General features: G+C 44.6%; 1 protein-coding gene across 2 annotated transcripts in view; it reads right to left on the bottom strand.

The window, feature by feature from the left end:
* The window catches only part of CTNNBL1 (catenin beta like 1), a 48558-nt gene that overhangs the window by 27570 nt on the left and 4986 nt on the right, over window positions 1-16002 (bottom strand). For both annotated transcript variants that reach the window (XM_027697413.1, XM_027697414.1), the window contains exons 2-8: window positions 13196-13384; window positions 10852-10958; window positions 9853-9992; window positions 6124-6221; window positions 3725-3818; window positions 2911-3002; window positions 247-319 (exon numbers count right to left, since the gene is read on the bottom strand). In XM_027697413.1, the coding sequence (XP_027553214.1) occupies window positions 247-319; window positions 2911-3002; window positions 3725-3818; window positions 6124-6221; window positions 9853-9992; window positions 10852-10958; window positions 13196-13384 (793 nt within the window). The remainder of the gene's footprint in view (window positions 1-246; window positions 320-2910; window positions 3003-3724; window positions 3819-6123; window positions 6222-9852; window positions 9993-10851; window positions 10959-13195; window positions 13385-16002) is intronic.

Raw genomic sequence — 16002 nt, 5'->3', positions numbered from 1 at the left:
AAAAGAGAGAGAAAAATGAAGCTAACTGTCAGATTTTACAGCCATCTAACACTGATACATCAGCAAACAAAATCAATACGGCTTGACAGAGCACAAAAGCTGCAGAAAAAGAGAGGGTGGAGGCGAGGGAGCACATAGGGGAGAAAGAGCCAGCAAAGGAGAGCTGGAGGCAGAAAAGGGTTGCTGTGATCTGGGAGAAGCCTGGATCCTGCCCTCACAGACAGCACCACCGCAGGCATGGCTCACCATCATTATTCTGGAGCAGAATTGCCAGCACCTCGCTGCAGTACAGCTTGTTGGCGTCAAAAGGCATCTTAGCCTGTGGGGGAAGGAACAAGAGACCCATCAGGGCACAGCTCTCTATGTCTCACTGATTTGAAGAACACATTAATCAAATCACCGAACACATGAGCAACACTTAAAGCAAAACACAACAGCAGTAACTCTGCATTTTGCCTCAGTGACAAAAGAGTAATAATTCTCTCTGATTCAAGGGTGATGGGGGGCAGGTGTGAGCTCGTGTACACGTGTAGAAAGTCCACTGTGACCCTTCCTGCTTCCCTACAGCAGGAAGGTTTGGCCAACCTGGTTCAAAACCACTGAGAACAATCTGCAGTTGTTTGCAACACATAATATCTTTCCTGTGATATATTTTCCACAATGTTACATGGATGCATGAGGCTCATCCCTGTTCTGAAAGTCTGCACCTGTCAGCAAAACCGGAATTTCAGAACATACATCACAGTAACACTAAACAGAAACTGCCAGGGTTTCGTTCGAGGATCGGTGTCGCAGTCAGAACATGAGATGGGTTTCGCCTGCACAGTCACATAACTTCCATTTCAGACATTCCCTCCATACTCAAATATGTTAAAAAAAAAATCATAATGAAATCAAAATGCTGAATTTGAACAAAAAAAAAAAAATCCCTGAAGTGGGTTCTGAACTGGATCCCATGTTTTTGCATGCTGCCAAAACTGCTTCATCTACAGGAACAGACTGAACATTAACCGACTGGATAATAATGCAAACTTGTTTACTGAGGGGATTCATAAAATAAAACGAGTTAAAAAAATCATCATTTAACAGCTATTTGTATTCCACTGTTCAGGAGGGGAAAAAGCAGACGTACTAGGCTTAAAACATATAATTTGTCACCCATTTTTTTCCCCAAACACACAACTCTCCACAGCACGATGGACAGTCCTGCCTGTGCAGGACTGCAGGGACAATCATCCCACCCTGCTGCCACAGAACAGGGCACAGTGCACAAGACACAGAAACATGGAACGCAGGAAGACCCCAAATGCCACAAGGTACTGACTTTTAATAAAGCATTTCATTCTAAATTACCCCAAACCACTCTGCAGAGGACATTATTTACAGCAACCAGGTGGCACCTCCAAGCAGCCCGTGGAGGAGAGGGGAAAGTGCTCAGTGCTGTAGAGCTCTGCCAACTTCTGTCATGGGGTGACCAACTACTGCCCTACAAGTGCTGGGAAACAACATTCTGATCTCCCAAGTCCGCATCCAACATCACCAAACCCCACTTGTGTTTGGAGAAGCGAGCTCTGAGCTCTCCATCTGAGCTTTCTGAGGCACCTCTGACTGTCACAATACAATTATGTGACCTGAAATGTTGTCAGAAAACAGCAATTCATGCTCTGTGCTGTGTGCCAGATGTCCTCACTGCCATCCAGACAGAACCCCGATCTTAAAAATCATCCCACAGACATTCCACAATGCTCTACCCAGCTGCCAAGATCCTGGGTTAATCCCAATCACATCTGTCAGGGCAAGAGATCCGAGACTAAGCACTGCCAAGAGCAAAGTGCCTGGAGAGGAGTTCATTAGCTCCCCACAATAGCACGCAGGCAAGAGAAAGCCCTGCCTGATCCCACATCCCAAACCCAGGGATAACACAGCCAGGGCAAAGGACAGACACACCCTGCACAAGCTTGGAATGCTCTTGAGCACTCATGTTCTGTGGCACCAAGCAGGGGAATCCTAGTTGGGATTATTCTGCTTGCCCAAGTTTCTCAGTCTTTCAGCTGCCAGAGTAATTCCAAGGCAGGCAGCAGTACCTATCTGCCTGGACTAAAATTAACTACACTTTTCTTTTTAAAGGAAAAGAACATAATTACATTACTACCTGTAGTGCAAAATTACAGGTTACTTCTGCTAATAAGGATGTGAGGTGCACAGAAGGGTACCTGCACTTACACAGCTGATGGAGCATTTCTGGGATTCAGAGGCTTTCTAGTCATGCAGACATTCAAGCATGGAAGTGCTAATGCCTTACTGACAGAGTTAGGGAACAGCCACAATCTGTTTGTTAAATTTCCCTTACTAGTTCTGTGAGAGAGCTGAACCATCCATTCCTTTCCTACAGCATTTTCCAGAGAATGTTTGGGCATCTTTTCACACAAGACAGAGTTAAACTGTGTAACTCATTGCCACAGGATGCAGAGTATGAAAAGTAGGTTTTAATTCAAAAGGCAATTAGATGAGTTCAAAGCAGAAGCTGCCCCCAGCAGCAGTTAAACACAGGCAGCACTTAAAACTCAGATAAGGGTGAGAAACATGGGAAGCAAAGGCCATTAAATGGTTAATATTAGTGTCCCTGCTCACTGGTCAGCTTTTATATTTCCTACAGGTCTCAGCCATGGACTGGAAATCCACCATACAGGAATCATATGAAAACAGAAGAGAAACAAACTTCCACTGCAAGACATTTATAAAGACAAGACAGAAGTGTGTCTGTTTAAACTGCTGAGGACATAAACCCTAAAATATAACTTTTTGTCCTTAAGTTGTTTTTTACAACAGACATGCAAGCAAAACTGGCTTAAGTGATGATTTCAGTTTGTGCTAACTGGTCTGCAGAAGGAAGGTGGGAAACCAGCTCACCTTCAGCCTCTTGAGCAGCCACTGCATGAGGCCCTGCTGTGCAGCCTCTGTGCACATCTCCGGCCGGAACTCCGCCATGTTCTCCACAATTCCTGAGAAGAATAACACAGAAAAAAAAGACATTTTTCCCCACCAAAAATTCCAAATCTCCTGTTTCTAGTCCCTCTCATTCTTCCAGTCTGGGGAGATTAGAATCCTGAATGAGTGCAAGGAGTGGATGATGGCCTGACTGCCAACGACACCCTGCAAACAAAGGTTCTGTGCTGTGCAAAGATCAGGGAGCAGAGAAGCAATGATGTCCTTCCATGAAATGCAAACGTTTTACTACCTGAAAGTTAAATATATTGCTAAGACAGAAACAAAGTATAGCTCCCAGATATGTAAACAGTAAACACAGGGGCAGTGGAGCACCTTCCTGGAGGGATTTAAAAGCTGTATGATGTGGCACTTGGGGACATGGCTTAGCGGTGGCCTTGGCAGTGTTGGGTTAACAGCTGGACTCTGTGATCCTAGAGGGCTTTCCCAACCTAAACAGTTCTGTGATTCCTGGTGCAGTGCTGTTTCATCTGTGTATCTGCACTTCCCAACAAAACTGGTTTGGGAAGAGGCACCTTTCATGCAGCCAAGGGACAAACTCTGGCTCCAGGGACCAGTGAGTCTGAGCTGGGATTGAACAAAAGCTGCACCAGGTCCTGTACTGCAACACTGGCAGTCCAAGGGGAAAGGAGGAGGGGAGAAAGGAACAGGAGGGATAACCTACCCCTTTTATTACAAACCACAGATAGAAGTGAGGGGCTGTGCAGCAGCCACTTACCCAGGGTGTTGTGGACACCATCAGCTTCCTCTTTCACACTTTCATCCAGGCGCTCTAAATTCTGGACCAACAAGGCCACGACCTGGCCCTCCACCTAAATCCCCGGGGTCACAGGAAACACAAAAAGATAAGAAACGAGGATGAAAAAAGGAAAATGAAGGAGCCAGAACGGTGGGAGGGGTTAATAAATAATAAAAATCAGAAAGCCCTACTGAAACACCCTGCCAGACATGATCAGAAGACTTGAACAACCCTGCTGGAAAATCTCAGAGGAAGCGAGGGAATCATCAAGTAAATCTGTCACTATGTTTGTCCTAATTAATTAAACAACTTCTGTGTTTCAGATTTAACAGAAAAACATCAGGACATAAACTTGCACCTTGTCACAGTCTTATCTCCTGAACCAGCCTGATTGATTTATAATCCCTCAGAATTCTCAAGCACGAGGTGCACAAACCACCGCTGACGGGAGAACTGTCAGCTCAGTGAGCAGCTCCACTCTCAGCTGGTCACTGCTGTCTGCCTACATTGCTCTTGTACCTTCCACCCTAACAGGTACAAAAAGCTGACAGAACAATGCTCACACCCTCAGATCCAAACCCAAAAGCTGAACAATCACCAGCTGAAGTCCTGCATTTAAATCCCCTCAAGATGAATTCACCAAGTGGACTTACATGAGCTAAGGAAAGCCAGACAGCCCCAGGGCAAGGGGGAGTCCCCAGATCACAGAGCCACAAATACACCTTTAAAGCTTCAATTGGACAGAGTCCAGCTTGAATCATGAACTTTCTGTTGTGGATATGGGCTTGGAAGTTAAAACAAAATAACATTTCCAATTCAAACACTGTTAACCAGCTTTGGGCCCTGTGAACATGAGGCAAAAAACAAGTATGGGCTGCTGTGGAATACAGTGCAACAATCTTCACTGATACCCTGCAACCTTACACCCACTTGCTTTGAAAAAAAAAATTAATCTAAAAAGCAGGTATCTAAACATTTCTCCCAAGATAGTCCTGACCTGTTTCTTTCAAAGAGGACAATGAAAACTCTAAAACTTGGCTATTATCAGTGGGCTGGTGACAAGGAAAACAGAGAAAGAACTTCACTTGATTTACTACCTCTCTGCACATTTTATTGAAAATGTCTTCTCTAGCAGCTCCTCTCTCCCATTTCATTCACCCAGCAATCTCCCCACCAAGGCAGAGTAATTAACAACAGCCCAGAGGCCAGCTGGAGGAACCAGGCTCCGGGCACTGTCATTAACCTTGGAAGGTAACATTATAGTGACTGGACAAGAAGGATTGTAGGAGAAAACAGAGTAGCCAAACAAAGCAAACAAAAGAAAACCTGTAATTCCCTGTCTTCCAATTTCAACACAATAGTTACAGAACCAGATACAGCCACAGCGACCCACAAATGCAGCGATTCGTCAGCAGAAGCTGCCCCAAGATAAGACAGACCTGTAAATCTCAGGTTTGGCTGGGCATCACTTGTCTGGAGGGCTTCTGCCTGGTTCTGAGTCCACCTCCCACAGCTGGGGAGCAGGAGACATCCAGCACAAACACCAGAAAGAGGAGAAATCCACCCTTACAGAGGCCAAGAGGCACTCGGAGAGTTAACAGTGCAAGGTGGGCTCAGTATCAACCAATGCATCTCCTACTGCACATAGGTAATTTTCTGGGGTGGTTCAATCTCCACACCAAAAAGTATGCTTATGTCTAAAACCTCTTCCACCCTTGAAGTGCATTAGCTCTGCTACATGAAAAATTTTAAGCTTTTACTTCTTGCTAAGAAAAATCCCATCCGCACTGTAACAACAGATGTTCCACTTCAAGCACGGAGTTCTGGGTTTGAATCAAGAGTTACTGGGTAGAAAACAGCCAGTCTCCTGTGCAAGGGGTTAGACTGAAAGATCTCAGTGGCATCACTGTCCTTCAGGTAACAGTCCCTGCCACAAACTTGAGTTTTCCATGGGTGAACACAGGTCACTCTTTTCCGCAAGAGGGAAGGAAAATGCAAACAAAGCTCCTATTTTCAACAGGACACTGCCCAAGTCACAAATATTATCACTTCCTTCTCCCTCCCCGCATGAAAAAATATCCCAGCCTACACAAATTTTGTAACGAGAGCATTCCTTCAAAAAAAAAAAAAAAAAGTGGTGTAGCAACATGCAACAACCACCTACTCCCCAGACTCTGGCATTCCACCAAAAACACCCATCGTGGTCCTCAGCACAGGTCTCAGGTACAGAAGAAAACAGGCTCCTCCTGGGTACCTCCATCGTGATGTTGGTAGCACGGACACCCACAGCTGCAGAATGCAGGGTGGGTCAGTGCTCACTGCTGGGCTGTGAGAGGCAGACTTTGAGGCATTGAAACAACCTGAAGTTTCCTACTTACGAGAGCGTCTATGAGGACTTCAGCTCCTTCTTCACTCTCATGGAGAGTATCTATATCAGTCAGCTCTTGCAGCAAGTCCACCACAGCTATGGAAACATGTGCTGGGTGTTAAGGACAACCAACAGGGAGGCAGACACATTTAATATCAAAAGCAGATGGCTCTTAGGCCAGTGTGTTCATGACACGACCCAAAACAACTGCCAATACATTAGCAGTGAGGCAATACAATGAATTACAATCCTACAGCAGTAGGGCACAGGATATCAAGACATAAGAGCACAGAGACTACTGCAGCAGACCCTCCCCATAAGCACCAAAATTATGGAATCCTAACAATTAGGAGTTACAAAAATAAATGTGATTCTGTGCTGACTGTATCAGGCAATTTCACTGTTTCTTCGCGGTAGTTATTTTTTTCTCTCTCAAATCAAACATGCTGGAGTTTGATATAACGAGGCACCATCTTGCATTGTCAAGATTGAACACAAGCAAAGAGAAATGAGTTATAATAATGTGATTTGGGTATTCTGCTCTCAGTGATAGCCCCGCTAACCTGATGCACACACACCCCTAACGAGGGCACCGCCGGCAGCAGGAGCCATCACCCCCCTCTGCCCGGCCCAATTAGGGCAGCGCGCTTCTCGAACCGCAGCCCTCGCAGGAACAGCAGAGCTTCTGCCAGCCCAATTTTCACTCATTAACTCCAGGCTGCACAACACACAGCTCCCCTGCCTGCACACAGCTCCCGCGTACGACGAGACGTATTCCAGCTCATTAGACCCACTTCCTTATTCTCTCAGACGTGCTGATCAATCCTGCCCACGTCCCAGGGGCAGAACAGGAGATGTGGTTTTCTGCATGTCCTAAATAACCACTCTGTGATGGATCTCTCTCAAGTGCCCAGGCTGACAAACCAGCTCCCAAGTCTCCTATTTGTGCATTTGCTCAGACACACAAGCAGCAACAGGAAAAGTCTTTTCATCTGTCTCTTCTCAGTGAGGTTCAGTGGGGCTGGTGGAGAGTTGAGCTCTGCAGGAGAGAGCCTGGACCTTCTGCTGGACAAGCTGCAGGCGAGTCACCAGCGTGTCACCTCAGCCATGTGACACTGCAGTGACGAAGGCTAATCACAGACTGCACTGCAGCAGCAAGAGCCAAACCAGCAGGTCAACAGAAGGAATTCTTGCCTGCTCCTTGGCACTCAAGGGGCAACTTGCAGAATATTTTGTTCGGTTTTGGGCTTTCCCAATAAAAGAGAGACCTTGATACACTGGACTTGGGAGAGAGGAGGACCACCAAGGCGGTCAGAGGGGCCCAGTACACGATGGATGAGGACAGATTGAGGGAACGGGGTTTGATCGACTCATGGAAGAGAAGGCTCAGGGAGGAAGCAGCTGAAGATTTCTGCTGCCTCCTGGGGGCTACAAAGACAGCAGAGCCAGGTTCTTCTGCCAATGCACGGCAAAGAATTTCAGCAGCAGGGTTTATCTTGCAGGTTATTCCTGCCTGGGGAGCTTCTCTTGAGGCTTGCAGTGAGAGTATCAGCTGCCCTATAAAATTTAGGAGACAGAAAAGCAAAGCCTCGCTTGAAGCTTTCCTGTCTTCCATTAATAAAATCTTGTTGGTGATCATCTTTCATTCACATGTTTTGTGCAAAACTGCATGAATCACTCAGCAGATTATTTGCTCCCCCTGGACATTGCTTTTGTCTCCTTGCATTAGTCCCTCAAGACACCACATTTAAATGGCATCTGAAGAGCCATTTGTTTAGCTCTCTCCTTGAAGAACTCCTTTCAAAAATATTTTCCCACTTGTTTTAACAAAACATCATTAGAAAACTTGAGCTGTATCCATTCGGTTTTATGTCTAGATGCTTCACTTTAATAGTGCTTCTACTCTGTACATAAGCAGCAGAAGCACAGTTACAGCCTCTGACCTGCTTCCAATGGATCTCCAAACACTTCAGCAATTTTATAACAAGAAATACACTTTTCCCAAAATTGCAATTCTCAGGCCAAATTCCTGCCCATAAACTCACTGACAGGAAAGTTGCAAACCAAATAAAAACAAGTTCACAGTGGAAGCCCTGACAAGTCTTTGACAGCAGCAGTGACCCCAGGACACAGCTTTTCATGGCTGACAGGACAAAGTAAGCTGTACTCCTGTGCACTTCAGCGGGAAAACAGCTCTGCTATCCCAGTCAATATTCCCACAGTTCATTTTTTCCACGTGACTGAGAAATTCAGTATTTCAGTATAGTAGTGCATAGTACACAAAAAGTCTGTGGTGCCTGGTAAAAAACAAGTAATGAAACTACAGTAGCCACTAAACTGGTTTTGCATGGGAGGAGCTTCCCCCAGTAAAACATCAATTGTTAACAATTACTGGAGAGCCATTTTCCTACAGATCTTGGATAAGGGAAGCTGTGGGGTTTGCTGCTTTACAGGGACCAACACTCACCACATCAAGGTTCCAACAAATGCATGTCAAAACACCCAAACACATAAGCAGTCCTCTCTAATATAAACTGGCAAGCGATAAAATATTTATGTTTTGGTTTTAGCTTCTGATCACTGCACCCACTTAGAAAGAGTGAATTATGAATTCTCAACAGATAGTGCTGTAAGGAAAAATGCTAATAAAGAAAAACAAGCTCTGTGCATCAGACCACAACATTCAGCACTAACAGGCCTTTTCACATGGTATATTCCAAAACACCTCAGGAAAGCTGGTGTTATCTTCTGCTTTACACATAAAGAAGTAAAAGAATAAATTACTTTCCTAAGGCCAGGGATCAATAAAAAGGGAAAAAGAAAAGCCTGATGGAGACCCAAGTCGACATCCAGTGCCCTTTCCACAGTCCTTCACTGCTCCCTCCACTCACTAATGTTTGTCAGGACATGGACACGTGATCTCCCAAGTCATGCCACAATTTTTCAGCTTAATCTGCTGTAGAATATTTTACCAGCAATGCAGGTTGAGCTCTGCTTTTACAGACTGCACAGTGGTGAGCCAGGCATAGTTCTAGTTATCAGCTGACAGCTAAGGATCAAGGCACCAGGATACTCAAAAAATGACATTGTTTTTGATTAAAACTACCACTATCTTCAACAGTACAGACAGGAAACTGTCTCTGAGCTGTCCTCAGATCTTCAGAGGTACAAGAACCAGGTGAATATAGGGATCAGGTTCAGTGACACCAGAACTCACTGATCAGGGAAATGTCTCTGGATATGTACTTAACCAGAGGGGCCACCTGCAGCCTCGAGCTCTGTGCACACCAAACTAAAGGTATGGGCCTGTGAAGAGTCTATCACATTTACAAACTGAGGTGTAGCATATGGTGAGCTAGTCCATGACAAACAGTTGCCAGCCTGACAGCTCTGCTCTCATCAGAAAGGGCTAAATGGGTTTCATTTTCACTGGGGCTACTCCAGACAAGGTTTGCACAGTCTGAGGTTATCACTGCTAAGCCCAGGCCTTCACCTCTCCTCTGCTGCTCATGGGTCATAAAACAAGAAAGGAGAATAACAGCACTGAAAAAATTCCAAATCAATACTACTTGAACAAAGAAGACTTTCACCAGGAAAAAAAAACCCACCACCTAAATTCAGTGTGGTGGGAAGAAGAAAAAAAACACCTACAGGAGCCTGGGAAAGTGGATATAAGAGATTACAGAAAAGTCTGTGGAAAGCCTCTCCCATGAGAGCTGCCTTAAGAGCTGAAGGATATCTGTGTTGTCGTGTCCCAGCAGCCCCAGCAGAGACTGCACAGCGTTCAGCTCCACCAGCAGGTGATACAGGCCGGGCATCGTCGCGATCACGTGCATTTCCTGAATGATGTCATTTAAATCCAGTTCTGACTCCATGAACCTGAGGCAAGACAAAAGTGGTCAGTAAAAAGGCAAGAAGAGACCACTACCCTCCAGGAGACACCAGGCAGGACTTGCCACCCCAGGTGCACGTGGCCCTGGCATTTCTGATCCTCCCTGTCCTACACCAGCCCCTTGAAGTTTAATCCCACAGCAGGATAAGCCTTTCTACTACATAATTTACATAGAGTAAATAAGCAGATTTGTTCCAATTCTGTAAATCAGTTGTAGAATTTTAATAAAAAAATTAAAATCGAGATGCTGTAGCTACACATGGAAAAACCTTGCATATAAAATAAATTCTGCAGAGCACTGCACCTTCCCTAGCTACCACACTTTAGTATGTGGGTTGGATGAGTCTGAAGTCCATAAAAATAATTTGGTTAAGGGGAAAGAACAGCAAACTGGACAAAATAAAATGGCACTCAAGTGTAGGAAGAAATCCCTTTAACCTGAATAACAGAACACCCTGAAGGGAAGAAGAGGCTCACTAGGACACACACACACATCTGGCTCTCCATGCCCATCCGACCATTCTGCTCCTCACAGCACTCTGTGTAACATGAAATGATTTCCTCCCCACATAGACCTGTGGCTCATATGCAAGCACAACACCTTCACACCAAACGATGGGATGAAACCTTTAATTATTGCCAATCATCCTCTTTGTGCTGGTGGCCATATACACACACCAGAGTCTCAATAACGCCATTTTTAATTAACAATGTCAATTTAGGAGCACTCCATGGCAATACCTGCTGTTACATAAGCCTTAGGTAACTGCAAATGTCTGTATATTCCAGAAATTGATTTAGGGCTGAGACCTAGAGTCAAAGGAAAAAAGCTGAGCATAATCTTACTTCTCTGGATTGTCAGGAAACTTGATCCGCAGCTCCTGGTTTTTGTAAGATCTCTTCTCAAAGGTGAGAATCATCTTCTTCACTGAACTTTCATCCAGAGGTTCCTCCTGACCAAATTGGAAAAAGCAGAAAAGTGAACTTTGGATAGCTGGAGCAATTTACAGGGACATGGTGGGATTGCAGCCGGGCCCAGAGCCCTCGGAACAAGCAGCCACTCCTGGGAGTCTCATTGCAGGGAGCTGCCAAACATGTCAAACACCATCACTACCCACTGACTTACTCCAGCTCTGACCTCAAGCTGCTCTTTTACACCTGTTATTACCTGGCACCACCAGAACACATCGAGGTTTTTTGTTTCTGAACAAAAAACAGAACAAACTTGAGCTCGCAGCCTGTGCCCATAGAGAGTTTCCCTGCAGGAGCCCCTTGTCCTATTGCTTTTTCTAAGTCTACATTTAACTGCCCTGAGTTTATGTTCTTTCACATTTTCCTCACTTGGATAAGCTTTCACTGCTATTTTAAAGCCTTTTTCTAAAGAAAAAAGAAATCAATCAATATTTTACTCTAGTACTTTCTCTTTATTTTGTAAATGTTCCTAAGGTGTTTCTCAGTTGCCATTGGATATTTACTGTACAGCAGTAATGTAATCTCAGCTGTCTCCCTGACATCTACAAACACCATACCTCTATTTTCCTTGTTTTATGGTTTTAATGCACTTCTTTTATTAAAAAATTGATGATATAGATTTTCTTGTGTAACCTCTTCCCTCTCTTCTGTTTGACTGTGTTACAACCACTATTTAAGAGAAGTTCTCAAAACAAAAGCCAAATCAGAGCCCCTGACATCTTAAGCCAGGTTTTGTGTCCACCTCCTGCTCAGGATTAAATCAAGAATTGCTTCTGGCTTTGAAGATTCTTTGGTCAGTGACTCTAAGCAGCAACCTGCTAGGAGAGAGAAAACCTCCATTTCTTCCCCAAACCCCATTACAATAAAAACTCCAGTCCAAGCCTTCTGCTATTATTGGATTTCCTTCATTCCTCTGCCCAACCTGTCTCATTGCCATCCCACTCATGTCACCACCTCCTTCAGGTAATCAATACTACAGTGCCCAAAGCACATTCTTCCTGCAATGGGATTTCAACCCACACATGCTGACACTGCTTCCCTCTATTCCCTTTGATTTTTTGCTTCCTCTACCATGTATCACTACAATATCTCCATTAGGATCAGCTTTGTATCTTGTATTTCATTTGCATTCAGTCTTGCAGTGTCCTACAGATTAGCTTCTTCCCATCAAATTTACTGGGACAAAGCACATTTTAATGGCACTTATATTAACTGCAGTCCAAGGTAATAAACGAGAGATTTGAGTTCTAAAGAAACCTCGGACTTCCAGTCTTTAAAATGTCTGGCTGGGAGGACTCCACTTGACAAAGATGAGGGACTGGCACGCTCCAGGAATCCACAAGACTCCAGCCAGCCAGGAGGACTCTTGGTTCTGTCCATCCATCCTCCCTGGAGCTCAAACACTACAGAAATGCTGCATTATCTTTCCCTGCTATCAGCAACAACTGTCGTGGCAATAGCTCAACATCAAAAAAACGAGGGGGATTCTCAGAGATGGATGCTGGCAATGCTGTATACAGAGGACAATGATATTTTACAAAGCTACATGATTCTGCAGTGGTGAATATCACTTGTTTTTTTATCAAACAGGACACGGCCAGCAGGAAGCAAATATCTCCTAGATTTATACCAATCCATGTGTCACATTTATAAAGTGATCTTTTCCTTGGCCCTTGGCAGAAAGGCCAATGCAGCATTGGATTTCTGTCTCTGAGGCTTGAAATCATTTACCCTTGACAGCTGCTACCCCCCTCCTCTGACCCAAGACCTTTCTTGTACAGAAGAATGTTTGTTTATTTGCTGCTGCTGCACAGCTACAAAGAGGGGGAGAAGCTGCATGGCTGGGGGTACTGATGAGAACAATAGTCAGGAAACTGGTTAGAACACAGAAACTATTTCCTAAAAATATATTTTAGAAGGTGATTTGGGTATTGTTCCCAGACCAAAACAGAGATGAGGCTTGAAAGCCCCCTCCCTTTTACCCCCATTTTAAAACTTCAGCTGATATATTTGAGAAATTTGAAATTAATTAATACACTGCAGGGCAGGAAAGCAAAACCACAATCTTAAGCTGTGTGAGGCACAGGAAAATCAAATTAGTCTCATAATCTACATGGTAAGCAATGGAAATCACAGAGAAGTGGTTTAGTGTTTAGTTTTTCTCTCATGGTTTAGAGTTTGGTTATTCTCACTGCCTCTCCTTTCCCACAGGACTTACTTCCTCGTCTTCCTCTTCTCCATCCCTCTCAATTATCTGAAGGAGTTTCTTCTTCTCATCATCAGTTTCTTCCAGTGCAGCAGACTCCTCTTCCCTGTGACGACTGTGCTCTCGAGCACTGGCTTGTTTCCGACGTGCTTTGATTTCCTCTTCCTCTTCATCGCGGGGTCTTTTGGTCCCTCTGTTGGGCTGAAGTCAGAGAAATGAATGAACACGAGTCTTTCGTGACCCCTTGCAAACCAGAACACCAATATCACAAGCCATACTGAGGAAATTCTTACAAGTTGTTTAAAACATTTGCTTACACGACACTTAACAACTCTAAAACTGGAAAGGAAATTAATTTAGTGAAGTGGAACATCACACGAGTAGATGAATGTCTCTGCCAAGGGCTGTGTCAACATCCTACCTTGTTTGATATATGAACATGATTCAGGGGAAAACATCTTCATAGGCAGCAAGGACAAGGAGTGCACAGACAAGGAGTGGCCGAACGGCCCCGCTCAGTGGGGTCATCAAGATCCCCAAACCTGCTGACTCAGCTGAGACAACCCCACATTTCACAGCCTGCAGACCAACATGCTCAGCAGACAGCAGGGGAAGATAATTTTTCACCCATGACGTACATGAGGTTATATTGAATTCCTGTGTGCATCCCATTTCACCCCCATCCTTCTGCCTGAAGTTTGCTGCCAGTGAAAGCAGAATCAGCCCAATTCAGCAGAGGCAGGACAGGAGCATTGCCACTGGCTGCAGTTCTGCAGGGGCTTGGCACCGGATTAAACAGTGCCCAGACCGCCTCGGTTTGCTTGGAACAGCCTATTATTTTATTCCACTATTTTTATGTGATTGACAAAATAAAACGTAATCTGCCAGGGACGAGAAAAAGTCCATTAACTCTAATCCCATGTTCTAATTTAGGCAGAAAGGAATGAAAGCATTTGCAGTAGAAGGTAAAACTCTCCCTTCGAAAACTACAAGTACATTAAGTTTGGTCTCTTTTTTTTTTGAAGGATAACCAAGCTGGAACAGGGGTATTCAATGCTCCATGACTACAGCAAAACAAAGCTTAATTCTTGACTATTTAAAAGGAGGGTGTGTATTAAGAACAATGAAAACAGTAAGAAAAATATTTTTACTTCCCATCACTGCTCAAGTCGCCTGGTAAGTGATTTTGCAATTCCATCAGGTCTAACGTGTGTCCAGCCTAATTCATAAACCACCACCTGTCAGGCAGCCCCTGCTCTGCTCCTCTGTCGGACCCTTTGTCTAAAATGGCAAAAGTCACACCAGGCTTCCACCAACACAGGCCCTGCTTTTAACTGGGATCCTACTCGGGTTTGATCCAAGGAAAGATGCACAGGGAATAGGGGACAGTGCCATTGTCCCGCCGGGTCCAGCACAAGGGTGGGCATCAAGATGGGAATTTCCAGCTCCCTGGCAGGTTGGGAACTTTTGGGCTGCTGAGGGCAACAAACCTTCCAGGTTCATAAGGGAATCCTGCTGCAGTTCCAGCAGCACAGCCCAGGGAGCATTCATCCAGGGATTTACTGCAGTACAAAGGACAAGCTGGCAAAGGAAGCTCTGCTCCCAAGAAAACACTGCTTCAGACGTTAAAAAAAAAATACAAATACCCCCTAAAAGCCCTTGAGGAGTTAACTATAATTAAGAAGCAAATGGACAGCAGCCTAGCCAAGATCACCTTGTTTTCAGGGTTACCACGTTGTCATCACCTTAAGGAAGATGCAGAATCAAGTTTCCCAGACAACAGATTAGCACAAATCAAAGCTGTAGCTGCTTGCTCCCAGGCAGACCTGTTCAAGCCCTGTTATCTGTCTCCTTTCTCCCTATATCTTCTCTGCCATTTCCATTACAGATGGTACATTCCTGACTTAAAACTCTTCTAAAGTGCCTCCATGCACTTTTAAAGCAGTTACTCAGCTCATAATTCAATAGCCATGATGTGAAAGCATACCCGGAGATTCTTTGAAATGAAAAATTTATTTGCTTGGAGGGTTTTGTGGATTGGGGTTTTTTTTAAAGCATATTCCTATTACTTATCTTCTAGGTACATTAAAATATAATTTCACATGGATCCATTTGGAAACAAATGTGCCACTGACAACCAATAATTCAAATGCTCCTGAGCAACCAGCAACCCAATAAAGAAACGAACAACAAAAAAGGTGCTCTTCTAAACTATATAATCTAAGGAACAAACTTCAGAAATCCATATTCCTTCCTCAGTGCCCTTGATGTCCCACTGATCCCTGCCCTTCTTATGTCCTTCCACTCACTCCTCAATAACACCCAACTCATTGTAAACCATGTTCGACAGATTAATGTCACAAACACAGATTCAGCAATTAGTGACATTAAGTCCTGAAATTTACAGCAAAATCCCAACACGATTTGCCTTGGATGTTCCCAATCTGGGGAGTCAGAATCTCATTCCTCACTCTGATTTCTAAACATCAAAAAGGACCAAAACCCCGGTGAGCCTGAGGTGTCACGAGAGGCCGAGGGAGCTGGGGGTCTGTGAGACACAAAGTTGTGCCACGGGGAGGGACAAAACCCAAATTAAAACTCATTCACGAAACCCTTCCTCCGAGTACGTAACCTTTAGTATCAGAATTTACACCCTGCTTCCACCTCAATTGTTGCACCCCTTTTTCTGTATTTATGCATTGCTGGGGGAGGCGTCTCCAACGCACAACAGAGTCATTATGATCAATCACCGTGTGCGATCATTAGCGCTGCCAGCAGCCTGGCAATAGGCAGTAATTGAATTCCGGGCAAACGCTATT

This window comes from Neopelma chrysocephalum, unplaced genomic scaffold, assembly GCF_003984885.1.
Source record: "Neopelma chrysocephalum unplaced genomic scaffold, ASM398488v2 Primary Assembly neopelma1_119, whole genome shotgun sequence".
In the NCBI taxonomy this organism is placed as follows: Eukaryota; Metazoa; Chordata; class Aves; order Passeriformes; family Pipridae; genus Neopelma; species Neopelma chrysocephalum.
The sequence above is the reverse complement of the archived record's forward strand: the minus strand, read 5'-3'. Positions and strand labels throughout refer to the sequence as shown.